This window comes from Fonticula alba, assembly GCF_000388065.1.
Source record: "Fonticula alba strain ATCC 38817 unplaced genomic scaffold supercont2.1, whole genome shotgun sequence".
NCBI lineage: Eukaryota > Rotosphaerida > Fonticulaceae > Fonticula > Fonticula alba.
The window spans coordinates 1,624,895-1,640,187 of NW_009242971.1; the positions used below are offsets into that span (position 1 = coordinate 1,624,895).

Consider the following 15,293-nt stretch of genomic DNA (forward strand, 5'->3'; position numbering starts at 1 on the left):
CCGAGACAGGACGAAGGGGGGGGGGAGGAGGGCAGGTGCACGGCAGGTCCCACGGACACCCGGCAACAAGGTGCGGGCAGTTTTGTAGACACGGCCGGGGATCCCGCGCGCACGCGCGCGCGCGCTCCCGAGCCGGACCGCGCCGCAGACGGGCAAGGGGGCGCGCAGGGGGGGGGGGGCACAACCTCCGATTCTCGGCGGGCCCAGTGGACGGTGTGCGTCCTGGTATAGCGCAGGACGCCCGAGGGCCTCTCCACCCGGACGCCCAGGTTAGCAGGGCCGCAAGGGCGGGCTACGTGTGCCCGGGCGACGCCGCGGTGCTGGGGGCCGTGTACTTCCCGCTTGTGTTCCCCGCAGCCGGTGGCGGCAGCGGCCTGGAGGAAGGGGGGGGGGCGGAACACATGCCCGCGCGGGGCCGGGTGGGCATCCCCCAGCCGAACTTGACATACGCGCCGACGCCGCGGGGGGTGCGGGCAGGGGGAGGGGGGGGGGGGGCGGCGGACCGCGAAAGGTCGAAAAGCGCGCAACGGGTGTTGAAACGCTCGGGGCCGCGACGACCGCATGCTCGGCCGGGCCCGCGCGCCCCCGGGAAGGGGGGCGGGAGACGTGGGGAACCGGAGCAGGGGCTCCCACAAACCGACATTCGCATTGGGCGCCCCAACTATGCAACCGGCGCCACAGCGGCGAGAATGGGGACCTTGCGTCGTCAGAGCGGGGCACCTTTCATGGCGCGGATGACGAACGCACCGGCTGTCGAGCGGGCCCCGGACCTGTAAGGCCTCCGGGCCGGCGCGCAATCAACCTCTCGTAAGGCCGAGGGCGGGGGGCGGGGCAAAAAACGGCCAGCGGCATATCGGGGCACCGCTCTCGGCCGGCGCGTGTGGGGGAGGGGGGAGGGGGGACACGAACAGTATCCCCCAGAGTCGCACACTGCTCGCCTGGGGGGGGGGGAACAAGCAGCCCCCAGCCTGGCCCGGCCCAGCGCCGGTGGACACTCACGGGGTGGGGGGGGGGGGCGCACGCCCGCGCGGAAGGCCCGCATGGGTGCCTCCCCGGAACTTGGCCGGGCGAAACACGAAGCTCCCCCACCGCCACCGCGGGAGGGGCGCGCCCGGCGGACAAAATGGGCTACGGCTCGACCGATGGCGGGGCCCTTTCCAGAGGCCACTCGCACGAACCGGACCCGGCGGCGAGCCGGGAGCGGGGCCCGGCCAGGCCGCATACAGCGGAAGCCCTCGGCCGAGAGTGGGGGTGCCCTCGTGTGCCGGGCGCGTGGGTCCGGGGGCGAAAGGGGGGGGGGGGGGGAGGGACATTGTGTGCACACCGCGACCACTGCCGCCACCGCCGCGAGGACGCTTTAGGACAGGGCCCGGCCGACGGCGGGCATCCCGCGCGGCGCACCTCGCCGCGCGGATACACATTAATCAAGCGCGCCCAGGACGCCTCCCCCGGCGCCCGGCGCCATGGCCAGATGCCCTCCGGGCGGCCGGCGGGTCGGCCCCCAACAACCAACACCCGCTAAGTGGCCTCTTGCCGGTGCTTATGCACCCCCGCCCCCGCACGCATGCAGCGCCTCCTGGGCCATGTGCCTCAGCGTCTCACCGGCGTCCCGCGTTCCGCCCCCACCCGAGACCAGACCGACACACAGCCAAACAGCCACACACAGACCCAGGAAGCATGTTCGCACGGCACCCCGCACGGCCCTCTGCGTTGCACCCCGCTCCCACCCCTGGGACGACGGACCATGTTCGAAGGGCGCCCGGGGAAGAGGGGGGTTCACGCACTTTCAGGGTCCTGCGGCGCCCCGCCCGCGGACTGCGGGCCGGCCGCGTCCGCCCGCCCGCCCGGCATCTCGAGCGCAACTGGATCTCATTTCCCAGAACAGACATCGATCAGACCGCGCCCCGGATGCGCACAGGCAGGTGTGCCGCCCTCCCCCCCCCCTCCGGGGAAGAACAGACGGTTGCCTCGAAGGCACCGGACGCGTCGCTGCGTGTTTGTTCTTCCGCCAGCCTCTCTTTTCCCTTCGGCCGGCCCCGGCTGGTCCTCCCCCAAAGGCCGCCGTGGGTAGCGCGCGCCGCAACTCCCACGCGCTCTACACACGCCCCCTGTGGGGCGACACTGTTGCCAACGGTCTCGCCAACAGTGGCCCTCGCAGCCCATTCTTTCATTGGCCCGACGGGAAAACGGGGGCTTTTCTCGAGCGCACTCGCTCCCCCCGTCTTTTCTACTGCCGACCGCTTCCTCCCCCCCCCCCCCGGCCCTTCCCTCGACAACATGCCACCGTGCGCACAAAAACCGCGTCCGGCCAGGAGTGCACCAGGCTCTTCCATTTCACGGGCGCCCCCGGGGGCACCCCGGCACCGAGGTGCACATGAGGATGGCGAGAAAGTGCGCACCCGCACCGAGCAAGCGCTCCGTTTATCGCCCCCCCCCCCGTTCCTGCACTTCTCACGGCTGGCGCAGGCTCCTCGCCGTTGTACTCCTCGCGGCCCCCTCTCCCCCCGCGAGGAGTGGCATGCGCACAGGCACGCAGCACGACCAGGCAACTACCAGGGGGCTGGGCCGGTCAAGCGGGGTCCGCCGCAAAAAAAGAAATATTGACCACGATGCGGCTCGAACACACAACCTCCTGATCCGTAGTCAGGTGCTCTATCCAATTGAGCTACGCGGCCATCTTGGACCATTGGTCCGGTCCCAGCCTACTTGAATGTCTCTGCACTTGGGGGATGCCGGGGGCATGTGCAGGGGAAGCCATCCATCCCCACACCGCCCGCCACCAAGGATTGAGCCAAGTGCCCAGCGCGCCGCCCGCCACCAGATAGATCCACCGGTCAAGAAGGTGTGCCGCGGTCTGCAGCAAGAGCCCCCACGCCAACGTGCGCGCACGCGCGCGCGCGCGTGTGTGTGTGTGTGTGTGTGTGTGTGTGTGTGTGTGTGTGTGCTTGTTTGCCGTGTATTTTGCGTGTATCAATGCTTGTGAGGAGGTGGGAAATGCAAATGGATATGCAAGTGCAAAGGGGCCAAATGGCAGGGTCCCCTGGGCGAGAAAAGGAAGACCCTGGCAAGCGGGCCCCGGGCGCCTAATGGGTCAGAATGAACACCGAGCAATGAATGATGAAGTTCTCCTTTTATGCGAACAGCGGCGGCGGCGGCGGCGGCGGCAGCGGCGGATGCCCCTGGTCAGTATCAATGCGCCAGCTAGCTCAAGAGGGGAGTTCAAGCAGGATGGAGACAAACAAAGTGACGGCGAGAGGAGAAGAAGAAGAAGAAGAAGAAAAAGAAAAAGAAGAAGAAGAAGAAGAGGGAGGTGGCCAGAGCGCGCACATTTTCAAACAGCTCCTCAACATGGGCATCCTGGCTGGCATCCCAGTAGCAGAGCGCCTGTGCGCTGTGGAGGGAGATGGACACAGGTCACAGACAAGCAAGTCAGACACACGGGCAAATGAGAGGTACCAGGGAAGCCCAGAGCACAGGGGCGTCGGGCCGTGCATTTGGCCACCGGACACGCACTTGATGCCGTTGGTGCTGTTTTTCGACCGCTTCACACTGAAGGTGTTGACAATGAACTTGTACTTGGTCGAGGAGTGCTCTGGGGCCCCGGACAAAGACCAGCGTAGAAGCGGTGCGAGGGGGAGGTAGGGGGGGAGGGCGGGGAAGACAGCCACACGAACAGTTAACAGACCATGCAACAGGACAGAAACAGCCGGGGGAGGGGAAGAACCAGCGTCCAAGAGGAAGATCACACAACGAACCCTTGAGCTGCTCGAGGACCTCACTGGAAATGCGCCTCGACAGGCCCTCCTCCGAAACGGCGGGCTGCTCGTCGCCAGACGACACGATCGACTGCGACCGGAGCGACGCACGGACAATATGCCGCGAAAGCTCGATAAAGGCGTCCAGTTCAGCACGAGAGGTCATGACGCGGGGGGCTGGGCAGATGCGCTAGGAGATGCTGAGGAAAGAAAGTCCGAAGTAGGGGGGAGAGAGAGGGAGGGAGGGAGGGACAGAGGGGAAGAGAGAGAGAGAGAGAGGGAGGGAGGGACAGAAAGGAAGAGAGGAAGATAGATGCCGGCCGCCCCGCAACGAGTCGGGCGCATCCCTCGTCGGGCTGTCGTTTCAAGATGTCCGCCCATCCGGACGCGGGGGCCTCGAAATGCATGCCGGTGTCTCCTGGGGGGGGGGAGGGGGGAACGTGCCACCTCCCAAGACCAAGCAAGTAGACTGGAAGAGAGAGGGGCCAGGGCGCATGCCGCGCAGCCCCCTACACACCGGTGGTGCCGACTCTCGGCCCTCGGCCAGCCGGCCGGCCTCCCGCCACCTACGAGAGGGGCAGAAACAGGCAGGACATTAGATTGTCTTGATCATGCTGTGCATCACGTTATTCGCCTTCCGCGTGTGACGCCGCGGGAATGCCGCCCGAGGTTGTCCGTCGGCAGAAGGCCCCTCATGGAGCGCGAACATGTTTGCAGGGGCCAGGAGCGCGGGCAGCAACAAGAGAGGGGAAGATCTATTTCTCGTGACGCGCGGCACCAGACAATGTGCGGCCCGCCGATCGGCAAGGAGATGTGGGGAGTGCCCGAATGAGGGCACGCCCAAGAAAGAGAGGGGAGGCAGAAATGTGATGCTGCCACCAGGTGGCGCTTCAAAGAGATGAGAGAGAGAGAGAGAGAGAGAGAAAGGAAGGCGGGGAGATATCATATACACAAGGACATGGGGTCAGCATCCACCCACCCCACCCCCCGGCACCACGGGCGCTGGCTAGAGGGTGGCAAAGTAAGTTTTGCCCGACCATGCGGAGGAGTCGGTCGCAAGGGACGCCGGGCCGGGGTCGCCAGCCGGCGAGGAGAGAGACGAGGAGGAGGAAGAGGCCGAGGATGAGGAGGACCCGCCGGGGGAGGCCAGATCCGAGCCGTCAGCGCGCGACGCCGGCGTCGGCGCCAACTGAGGCGGCACGAGCATCACATGGTCGACCATCTCCCGGTCATGGTGGTGTGGCGAGAGGCCGGCCGAGGGGGAGCCCCCCGTGGCCGGTGGATGCGGCGCCTGGCCCACCGGGACCGGCATCGGCAGGGGCAGGTGGAATGGGCCTGGCCCGGGCAAGAGCGCCGGAGCAGGCGCCCCAGGCGAATGCTGATGCGGCCGATGCAAATGCAAGGGGAAGAGATCGCGCTGGAGCCAGCTCCCGGCGAGGATCCCCCCGCCTCCGCCAGCGCCATTGCCCCCGCCGGAGGCAGGGGCATCATCCAGCGAACTGGACCGGGTGTGCGGTGTAACGGCCGCCGCACTCCCGGGGGTGACGGCCGCCGCCGCCGCCGCCGCCACATTGGCCCCGCCACTTCGGCGGATCGGCGACATGAGTGGCATCACCGGTGAGGTGGCTTTGCCCGAGCGCAATGGTCCGGGCGAGCCAAAGAGCGCCGTTGACGAGGACGACCGCAGCCGCCGGCCGGGGGTCCCAGTGCCGGCGCCAGTGCCGCGCATGCTGGGGTGCTCATCGCTGTGGGACTTCTGGTGCGCCGAAGGGGGTCCCAGCGTCCCGGAATACTCCATGGAGAAGGGAGCCGAGTCGGCGCGCAAGAAGGGTCGCCGGGGGCCGGAACTGGCGCTGCTGCTGCTGCTGCTGCTGTTGCTGCTGCTGTTGCTGTTGCTGTTGCTGTTGCTGTTGCTGTTGCTGTTGCTGTTGCTGTTGCTGTTGTTGTTGTTGTTGTTGTTGCTACTGCTACTGCTGCTGCTGCTGTTGCTGCTGCTACTGCCGCCGCTGCCGCTGCCGCTACCGCTGCCATTGCTACGGCTCGGACCAGTGTCAGAGCTTCCACCACCGGCGGGCGGTGCATCCGGGCCAAAGGAGTACCCGGGCACCGGGACATTCCCCGGGGAGAAACCCAAAGCCGGGCTGGATCCCGGCAACAGAAGGGCATGGCGCGGCCCCGGCGGCGGGGAGGCCGTCGGCGCGGCCACCGGCTCACCGGGCAAAAAGAAAAACCGCCCGGTGCCGGGCTCCGGCGGCGAAACCGGCGGCGGTGACACCGGCCCCGTGGCCGAGGGCGAGGGCTGGGGGGATACATGCGGCGAAGGGAGCAACAGCGGGGCGATGTTTCGGATGGCCGGCCGGTCGGTCCGGTCGTCGGAACCCACCTCCCCGATGTCGGCCACCAGCTGCTGGTCCCAATCCGACGCCGAAAAGGAGGACGATGAAATCTCCGAATACATGGATGACAGCCGCTGATACAGCAGTGGCAGCGAATCGGACGAACAGCTGGACATGGCGGACGAGGCGGTGGGCGCCTCGCCGGCCGACCGGGGCCCGAGGGCGGCCGACGCGCTGATGCTCCGGCGAAAGGGCGGCACCACGGTCGAGCCAGCTGGCCGACCCCCGACACCCACCCCGGCAAAGGCGGCTCCCCCGGCGACGCCGGAGCTGCCAGCTCCACCGCCGGTCGCCAGGAAACCGCCACCGGCCGGGGGATCGCCACCGCCGGACCTGCCGCCGGGGGGGCCGCCCGCCGCATCCGGCGCCCCGCCGGCGGGGCTGCCAGCCAGCGGCCCCTTCCCCAGACCGGCCGCCCCATTGGCGGACAGCTCGTCGCGCACATTGGCAAAGACCGCTGCCGAGGCACTCGAGAAGGGCTCCGCCGCCAGGGCACGCAGTTGGGTGCTGTCCTGTCCCACCGGGACCAATCGCACGGCATCCAGCTCCCACGTGTCCTGGAAGACCGGACCACAGCGACTGTCCAGGGCCAAGAGCGAGGCCACCACCCCGGAAGCCGCCCCCATGGGCCAGCCGCCAGGAGGCTCCTCCGGCAGGGTTCGGGCCCCGGCCGGGCCGCCGCCGTCGCCGCCTCGGCCACGGGCCGCCTCGGCCACTTGATCCAGGGAAAAGCCCAACTGGTCGAGCTTGACCAACAGCGCCCGAAGCAGGAAGGCATCCGGCTGCGGGCCCGGGGGCAGCCCCGGTGCGGCGACCATCGCGCAGTCCAGCTGCTGGATGGCCCGATTCACCAGGGCCACAATGCCATCGGCGGCAGCGCCCGCGCTGGCCGGCCGAAGGTCCGGATCGGCGCGCATCAATCGGCACACCGTCCGGATGAAGGTCTCCGAGCGGTCGATGAAGAGACACACCGTGAAGTCGTCCGACCGCAGCCGGCCCAAATCCTGCGTCGTGGTCGGGCTTGGCTCCAGCACCGACAGATACATGAACAGGGCACCGCAGGCGAAGAGATCCGCCCGGGCCAAGTCCAGTCGGATGGTCGGGTCCTCGCGCAGGACCGAGGACATCGGCACCGTGGCCGAGCCGCCGGCTGCCGCGTGCTGGCCGCGCAGGTGCGCCCGCAAGGTCGTCAGCGAGATGATCTCCGGCGCCAGGTACAGCCTCGACCCCTCGACCACATTGGTCCGGGGAGTGTCGCGCGGGACCGCCAGGCCGAAGTCCGCCAGGCGCACGGCCCGCGGATCGGCCGAGCTGAGCAGCAAGTTCTCCGGCTTGACATCCAAGTGGGCGAAGCCCAGCGAGTGCAGGGCCTCCAACGCCCGCAGGGTCCCGTGCAAATAGCACCAGGCGTCCGCCTCGTCAAGCACGCGGTTTTGCTTCTTCAGACCATTCATAATGTCCGACAGGCTGGCAGCAGAGCAGCACCGAGCGGGGGTAGAGAAGCGGCGGCGTGGCCGCGGTCAGCGAACGGCCACCGGGCGCACTGGGTGGGAGTGGAACTGGAAGGGAGAAATAGGACGCACCTGCCAACACACAGCTCTGTGGCGATGTAGAATATCCGGTCCTGCTCCCAGGCACGCTCGATTTGCAGGCAAAAGGGCGCCCCGCGAAGCTTGAAGAGGACCGAGATCTCGTCCAGCGCACGGCGGCGCTGGGTATTCCCGGAGTATGGGACCAAGAAGCACTTGACAGCTACCAAGTGCCGGGCCTGGGCCGGGGGGATGCCACCATTGTGCAGAACCAGCTGCCCGGTTGGCAGGCGCAAGCTCCCGGCCAGCATGACGTCCTCCTCCCCGGACCCGGAGGAAACCGGAGACCCGCCCCCATCCGAGGAGCTGGAGGAGGAGGACGAGGAGGACGAGGAGGGATCGGTGGACATGAGGTCCCCGCTGTCGACCGGAGGAAACTCCGGCCCCGACAGCGCGTCCTCCAGGTCATCGTCCGAGGGCGAGGGGGCCGCCGCATCGCCGGACCCGAACCCACTGTCGGATCCACGCATGGCCGCATCGGCCTCCTCCTGATGCAGCAGCATGCCGAAGTCCATGGCCGAGGCCGAGCCAAAGATCAGGGGTGCGGCTGGCTCGCCCGCGGAAAGGCCGGGCATCCCCGACAAATGGTCCTCCGCGTCATCGCTGTCGTGCTCGCTTTCCTCCGGCAACGGAACCGGCACGGCCAGAAGGTCCAAGCCTCGGCCACCAAAGGTCAGGTGCTGCCGGTCGCCGACATGCAGCAAGCTGCCCGTCGGGCGCTGCAACATGCTCGGCTCTTCGAGGTAGGAGCCCGACAGGGCAATGCCACCCGGGCCGGCCGGGCGCCGCCGGGCAAAGGGTCGGCCAGGGGCCAAATGCGAGTTGGAGAAGGTAGCCACGTACACCGCGGCGAAGTCGCCGCGGCCAATTTCCACAAAGCTCCAGGACGACTGTGCGACCGGGGCCCCGGTGACCGGGTCCCACCGGAGCCCCGATCCGCACAAGCATCCCGGGTGAGGCCGAGGCGAGGCATCGCCGGACGATGTGCCACCGGGCTCGAGGGGCCGAGCCTGGGGAAGCGTCCCGGCCAGGGGCGCCCGGCTGACCGGGCCCTCATACAGGGCCTCACTCAAGGCGCCGAGCCGTGGACCGGGCATACCCTCGCTCGGGCCGAGCCCGGGCGAGGAGGACCGATCGCGCACGGGGAACTCCGGCGCCGATTGCCGGCGCAGGGGAGACCGATTCCGGTAGACACATACCTGACCGGTGTCATCGCATCCGGTGCAATCCCGGTGCGAGGCCACCAGGGGGGACATCTGGGCCGGGGGCGCGGTGGAGGCCGCCAGCGTGACCGGGGGCGCCGGCCGGCAGACGCAAATGGCCGGCGGGCCGGCCGGCTTGACACTCGGCTGGAGCATCTGGTCGAAGATCGAGGAGAAGTAGTTCGATTGCGACAGGAAGTGCGTCTCAATGAGCGGGTAGGCGGAGCCCTCATTGGGCAGGGGAGCCGGGGCCAGGGCTACGGCATGCCACAATCGGTGCCAGGGAGTTGTCAGTACCATGGACAAGGGGGTAGGCGGGGGGGGAGAGAGAGAGAGAGAGAGAGAGAGAGAGAGAGAGAGAAGGGAGGAGGCGGACGCACGGCCAGGCGCCATGGTCAGGCGGATCGGGTGCCAGGAGAAGAGAGCCGTCCCAGGCCGGGTCAATTGCGGCTTCTTGATCGGGGGATTGTGCGCGGAGCCATTGCCGCTGCCGCTGCCGCTGCCGGCGTTGCTGACGCCAGGCGATGCGACCACACCGGCACCGGTTGCGGCCGAGTGACGGTGGTGAAGGTGGAGACGACTCTGCGCCGGGAAGGCCCCGGCGCCAAGACCGAAGCCTGGGTCCGATCCGGGCGCCGCATTCCGATGCGGCACCGAGTGCAGCGGTTGACCGGGGGTGGCATGAGCAGACGGGGTGACCATGGTCGCCTCGGCGGTCGCGGCCGCCGCCGCCGCCGCAGCAGCAGCAGCAGCAGCGGCCGCTCGGGCCGTCATGGACGTCGGGTCCGGCATCGAGGAGGACAACGGCCGGGGGAGGAGGCCCGGAGCCACAGTGGCTGATACTGGAGGGGAGCCCGGGCGAAGGCCTCCCACCAAGGGTCCAGCCCGGCCACTGTCGGCATCGGCAATGCCGCTGGCGATGGTGGCTGCACCGCCGGCACCATCACTGCCATTGTCATTGTGGCTGCCGCTGCTGTCGTTGGAGGCGGTGGCGGTGGCGTCGCTGCCACCGCGCCAAAGACCACCACGCACAAGTGGCGCCAGACCGCGGATGCCGGCCATTTGGTGTGATAGACTGGACCGCCGCCGGCCGAGCGAGGCAAAGAGCTGCCGGGCGGCGCTCGGCTGGGCGGACCCCGATGCCCGAGCCGAGGCCTGGGAAGTGGAGGCCGACGGGGGCGCCGGAGCTTGCAGGCGATCGGCCCCAATGAAGCGCACCACGCCGGCTGCCGCCGGGAGGAGATTGCGGAAGGCACTGATCTTGGAGCCGAGCCCGCCGCGCGAGACCGGAGCGGGCGCGCGCACTGGTGCCGGCGCCGGCGCCGGCACCGGTGTACCTCCCTCGGGCGGTGTGTGGCACGGGGACGACAGGTCCATGCTCGGGGAGCTTGAGGGAAGGTGCTCATATGACAGGGCCAGGCTGTGCCCAGTGCTCAGGCGAGAGAGCGGTAGGGGCGGCGGCGGCGGCGGCGGCGGCGGCGGCGGCGGCGGCGGAGGTGGGGGGGGAGGTGGCGGCGGTGGCGGTGACGGGCAGCTAGACGATGGAGCCGAGGATAGGCACGAGAAGAAGGGGGACGAGGAAAAGGAATGGCCCCCGGTCGAGTTGAAGGGCGAATCACCGGGCAAGGGCCCGGCGCCGGGCATCGCATGAGACACATCCGTCGGCATGGCCAGGCGCGAAGCCGGGGCCGGGGCCGGGGCCGCAGCCGGGGCTGGGTCCAGGTCGACCGGGGCCGCCTCAGTCGGAGCCCCGGCCATGGAGCTGGTGGCCGACCGAGGGGCCATGCCTTCGCGGCTCCGCCGCCGGCGGATCAGCTGTCGCCGGAGGAAGCGACGCTCCGTGTGCCCGGTGGCCGGGGTGCTGGGCGGATGCTGCCACGGCCGGGCCGGCAGGGCTAGGATGAAAGGGGACGAGCAATTTAGACGCAAACACCGCGGTGAAGAAAGGGCAGGCAGGCCGGCCGGGGTGGGGTCGCCATCGGTCACAGGCTTGGCCAGGTCCACCACCGACGGTATGGCCAGATTGTAGGCTCCCATCAGATGCTGTGCCTCGGAGAAGGGAAGCTCACCGCCGACGCCGGCGCCAGCGCCGCCGATGGCCGGCGGGCAGGTGAGCGAACTCGCCCGGAAGGAAGCCTCCAACAGGGACATGGACGAACGGCCGGGCAAAAAGCCAGGACCTCCGGGGGGACCGGGATCGGCTGCCCCGGGCGATGGGCCGCCCGCGGCCGCCGGGCTGCAAAAGGGCAACCCGAAGCTCGGGCAGACACAGCGCCCGGCGATCGACTGATCTTCCCCCTGCCCGGTCGGCCGGTAGAGCATGACCGAAACACAGGGACCGTGATTGGGGATCGGGGCACCGGCAGCAGAGCCAGCAGCCCCGGGCCCAGAACCCGAGATCGAGCCCTGGCCAAGGCTGGCATGGGGCTGCCGGACAAAGAGAGGCCCGGCCGTCCGGCAGGGGGACGGCGCATCGGCCCCGGCCGGGGCGGCGGAAACCCCACCGGCCGTGGCAAAAGCCGCGGCAGCATTCCCATGCAGGGCCGCACGGTGGCCCATCCCGGCAGGGCCCCCGGAGGCATCCAGCGAGGAGGACAGCGCCGGACCGAGCAGGGGCCCGATGGGCGTGGGAAATGCCCCGGCCGATGGCCAGAAGGATCCGGAGGACAGGAAGCCCGAGTCATAGGATTGTGACCGGTGCACTAGCACCGGGGACTCGGTGTCAATCGGCGCACGCTCGAAGCCCTCCTGATAGGGCCGCGGCGAGGCGAACGTCGTGCCGGCCGGGATCGGGATGGAGGGGCTGGCGGGGCTGGGCCGGCCTCCCACGGTGGAAGCCCCCCCGGCCGGGGGCTGCAATGACGAGGGCATATGCCGCGCCGGGGAGAGAACCGCCGTCGAGGGGATGCCGGGATCGCCGCCGGTCACCGGGGACGGACGCCGACGGAGGGCCGACGCATGGAGGGGCCCCAGGTCTGGCTGCTGGGCCTGCGAGAGCCCCTGCGACAGGGAGGACACGAAGCCCGGGTGGAACCCCGGGCGCCCGGGCACCGGGAGAGCCGGAGCCCCGGGGAAATTGGGGCTCGTGCTGGGCACTGGATGAGGCAAGGGACGCAGCCCGGCCAGCAGGGACGGCGAGGACAACAGGGGGACAGGCCCCGGGGCCGGTGAAGCCGCAGCCGGGACACTGATGCCAGCAGTGCCATGGCCGCCACCCCCGGGATCACCAATGGCACTGATGTTGCTGATGTTGCCAGCCATGGATGATGATGATGATGATGATGATGATGATGACGGCGGCGGCGGCGGTGACGGCGACGATGGCGGTGGTGGCGGCGAAGTGGAAATCCGATAAGGGGCGGGACGCTTGGCAGCGGCGCCGGCCGACGGAGCAGCGGCCAGCAGATCCCCGGACGCCGGCGGTGGCGTGGAGAAGGATCGTGGCCGGCGTTCGGCCAGCGGCGACCCCAGGCGCTTGGTCCCATGGCGGAAGGACCGGAGGAGGTTCTGCGTGGGGGTCAGCTGCGAGGCCTCTTGGTTGGCGGTGGTAGGCAGCCGCTCGGGGAATGGAGATGCAGTGGTGCCGGCCCCGGCTCCGGCAGTGGTGGTGGCGCTTGGGCTGAGGGCGGCCGAAAGGCCGTCGGTCCCGATGCCACTGCTCGGCGAAAGAGGCGACAGGGGCGAGTGTGGCGGCGGCGAAAGAGAGGCCCCATCGCTGCCGCTGTTGTTGCTGCTGCTGCTGCTGCTGCTGCTGCTGCTGCTGCTGCTGCTGCCGCCATCATCGCCCGAGATGGGCATCGCGATGTCCGGCGACTGGGTGATGATCACAACCGGCACAGGCCGAGCCCCAAACGGGTGCGGGTTCCCCGGCGACCGAGGGGCATCGAGAGGCTCGGCCGGGTAAAAGCGCGATCCGGATGAGCCTGGCGGGAGGCCGGCCCCCTCGGCCTGAGCGGCGGCCGGCCAGGTGCCTGTCGACCAGGCGGTGTTCGGGTGTGGTGGAGCCATTGCGCCTGATGGGCGTTTGAGGGGCGTGCGTGCGTGTGTTTGGGCGTATGTGTGTAGACACTGGCCTGCGTGTGTATGGGTGGGGGGGTGTGTGTGTGCAGCAACAGGAAGGCAAGAGCCACGGGGCAGGCCGAGGGCTCTGGCAGGCGGGCGGGCGGGCGGGCAGGCGCACGAGGCGAGGGGTAGGCCACGGGGGTATACGGTGGCGGGCGCGCGTTCACGGGCACGCGCCACCGAGTAGCTGTCTGGTGAGCGGCCTCGTTGGCTTGGGGCAGGCCTCTGGATGGGGGCGTGCGTACGTGTGTCAGTGATGGGGGCGGCAAGGACACGGGACGGCGGTAGCTAGATCGAGAGAGAAAGAGAGAGAGAGAGAGAGAAAGGAAGGGAGGATGGCAGGCTGGGCGTACCAGGGATCGCCAGTATCAGAGGCAGGGAAAGAGGAAGGACAGTGGTCGGAGGGAGCCCCTAAGTCGCAAGCATGTGTTATGGGGGAGGGGAGAGGGGGCAAGAAGAGGAAGAGGGAGTAGGGGGGGGGGAGGATGGGGGGGAGGAGGGCGAGGAGAGAGTGCGCCGTGGCAGCACTCCAAGGCGCGCAGGTGTAAAGGGACGGGGAGGGATGAGGCCGATCGCCGTATCTCCTGCCGGTCATGAACCCATTGAAATCCCTCGTCCCCGGCAACCGCCACGCCAAGCAGCCCACAGCCGAGGGGGGTGGGAGGGGGGGGCCTTTCCCGTGCTTGGTCAGCCATTTCCGCGGACCGAGTGCGAGAGGCGGGGGGGGGGGGGGGGGGGGGGGGGGGTTGGTGGTGGTGTCTCGTTGGTTGGTGAGCGGGCGGGGGGGGGGGGGGGGGGGGGGGGGGGGGGGGGGGGGGGGGGGGGGGAGCACCGCAGCCGGCGCCTCTCGCGCCTTGGTCATGTCGCGCGCGCTCGCACCGAAAAAAAAAAAGCGCCCAACCAATCAGCCACAGTCATCTAGCCGGCGAAGGCGGGCCACGGGCGAGTGCCGGCGAGCGGGACCGCGCCTCGGCCGACCACCACCAGGACCGTGGGGGGCTGGGCGAGTTGGCCGGGACCGGCCCTGGTGGTGCCCAATCTTGGGCGGGCGATCCGCGCGGCTCCCGCGGGGGTGCGGAGCCGCCGGCGTATTCGCGCGGCCCCAACTCAAGCGTGGCGGGGTCTCTCGGCTCCACAGCTTCTTGGCCCGGCCCTTGGCGGCCGGCCTGGGAGCTCGTCGGCCCCCCGCCCCCCCCCCGGCTCCCGCGTCTACTTGCGCTTTCCCGGGACCGCAGGATCCCGGGCCGTCTCTCTCAACGGCAGGGGGCCGGGGAAGGGCCGACCGGCCGGCAGGGAAGGCCGCCCGAAAGCAACCGGCGGCGCCGGCCTTGGTGACGGGGGAAAATAACGACCAGCGTCGGAGCGCCCCATCCGGCGGCCCGGGTCCCAGGATATTGGCGCCCGGCGCGCATGTCGGGGCGCGGCTCCCAAGCTGGGAAGGAGTGCGCGCGGCGCGCATGCGGCCTTGAATGGTTGGGGGCTGGCCGGTTTTCCCTGGTCGCCCTCAACGTTGCCACAAAGCGGGGGGGGGGGGGAGGGGGCGAGGGAAGTCTGCAACTGCCAGGGAAGTGCGACAACGCGCCATTGGAGCTAATGTGGAATTTTAATACACATATTTATGCTTTTTTTCTTCCCCTTTGCCTCGCACCGGGTCTCGATGATTTGGCCCGGAGCGGCAAACGGCCTGGCTCGGGCGCCGCCCCATTAGCCAGGCCGAGCGCCGCCCGCCCGGGTCCGGTGTTGGTGATCGCCTGCTTGCCAGCCGGCCGGGCGCCCGGGCCCGGGCGCGGGGTCAACGGTCTGACGGTGTCTGGGAAGGTCTCGTGCGCCAATTTGCAACGGCTCGCCAACGGGGACACGACCCCGGAGCCTCATTGATGAGTTTCTGCGAGCTGCGGAGATCCTCCGCCACTCGCCCGACCCGCCTCTCTGGCCCGCCGGCGGCGGAGGCCAGGTTGCCCCGCCCTTGTGGCCGCCGGACCGGCGTCCTTCCTCCCCAATGTGCCGGCTCCTGCGGCGTGGGCCGGGCGGGGGGGGGGGGGGGCTTCTTCCTGTCTGGGCGTGTGGCGCGGGCTCGGGGCCGCGCCCCGGGGCCCGGCGGCTGCCCCCGGTCGCGGTCGTGTCCCCCTTCCTGGGGGGTCTCCCGGCATCGAGACGCGTATACCGGTGAGCGCCTGCCCGACGGGACGCCGTTCGCTGTCCAGGGCCGGGCCGGTCCCGTCCCGCTCCGTCCGTTCCCCCCTGGCCCTGCCTGAGAGGCGCGTGCCGGCCGGGGGGGGGGGGGGGGGG

General features: G+C 69.7%; 2 protein-coding genes and 1 non-coding gene across 3 annotated transcripts; all 3 read right to left on the bottom strand.

The window, feature by feature from the left end:
- Positions 1–2,601: 2,601 nt before the first annotated feature.
- H696_00365 lies at positions 2,602–2,675 on the bottom strand. Its single transcript has one exon. It is a non-coding gene; the product is annotated as a tRNA-Arg (tRNA).
- Positions 2,676–2,936: 261 nt separating this feature from the next.
- On the bottom strand, positions 2,937–4,007 carry H696_00366 (hypothetical protein). Its single transcript, XM_009494213.1, has 4 exons — positions 3,756–4,007; positions 3,514–3,592; positions 3,328–3,391; positions 2,937–3,128 (listed from the first exon to the last, which is right to left on the bottom strand). Exons 1-4 carry the CDS (start codon positions 3,919–3,921, stop codon positions 3,084–3,086), a joined length of 354 nt encoding a protein of 117 aa, XP_009492488.1. The 5' UTR covers positions 3,922–4,007; the 3' UTR covers positions 2,937–3,083.
- A 754-nt stretch (positions 4,008–4,761) lies between these two features.
- Positions 4,762–12,950, bottom strand: H696_00367 (serine/threonine protein kinase; the record flags this gene model as incomplete). Its single annotated transcript, XM_009494214.1, has 3 exons — positions 4,762–7,618; positions 7,735–9,199; positions 9,323–12,950. The coding sequence occupies 3 exons, from the start codon at positions 12,948–12,950 to the stop codon at positions 4,762–4,764; spliced, it is 7,950 nt and encodes a 2,649-aa protein (XP_009492489.1).
- Between the last annotated feature and the right edge of the window lie 2,343 nt (positions 12,951–15,293).

Bases quoted from the DNA above. Each gene is read 5' to 3' on its own strand.
- H696_00366 (XM_009494213.1), bottom strand. From the start codon at position 3,921: ATGACCTCTCGTGCTGAACTGGACGCCTTTATCGAGCTTTCGCGGCAT. The intron at 3,593-3,755 runs GTTCGTTGTGTG...CCGGGGCCCCAG, and splicing joins GGTCCTCGAGCAGCTCAAGG to AGCACTCCTCGACCAAGTAC. The intron at 3,392-3,513 runs GTGCGTGTCCGG...CTCCCTCCACAG, and splicing joins AACAGCACCAACGGCATCAA to CGCACAGGCGCTCTGCTACT.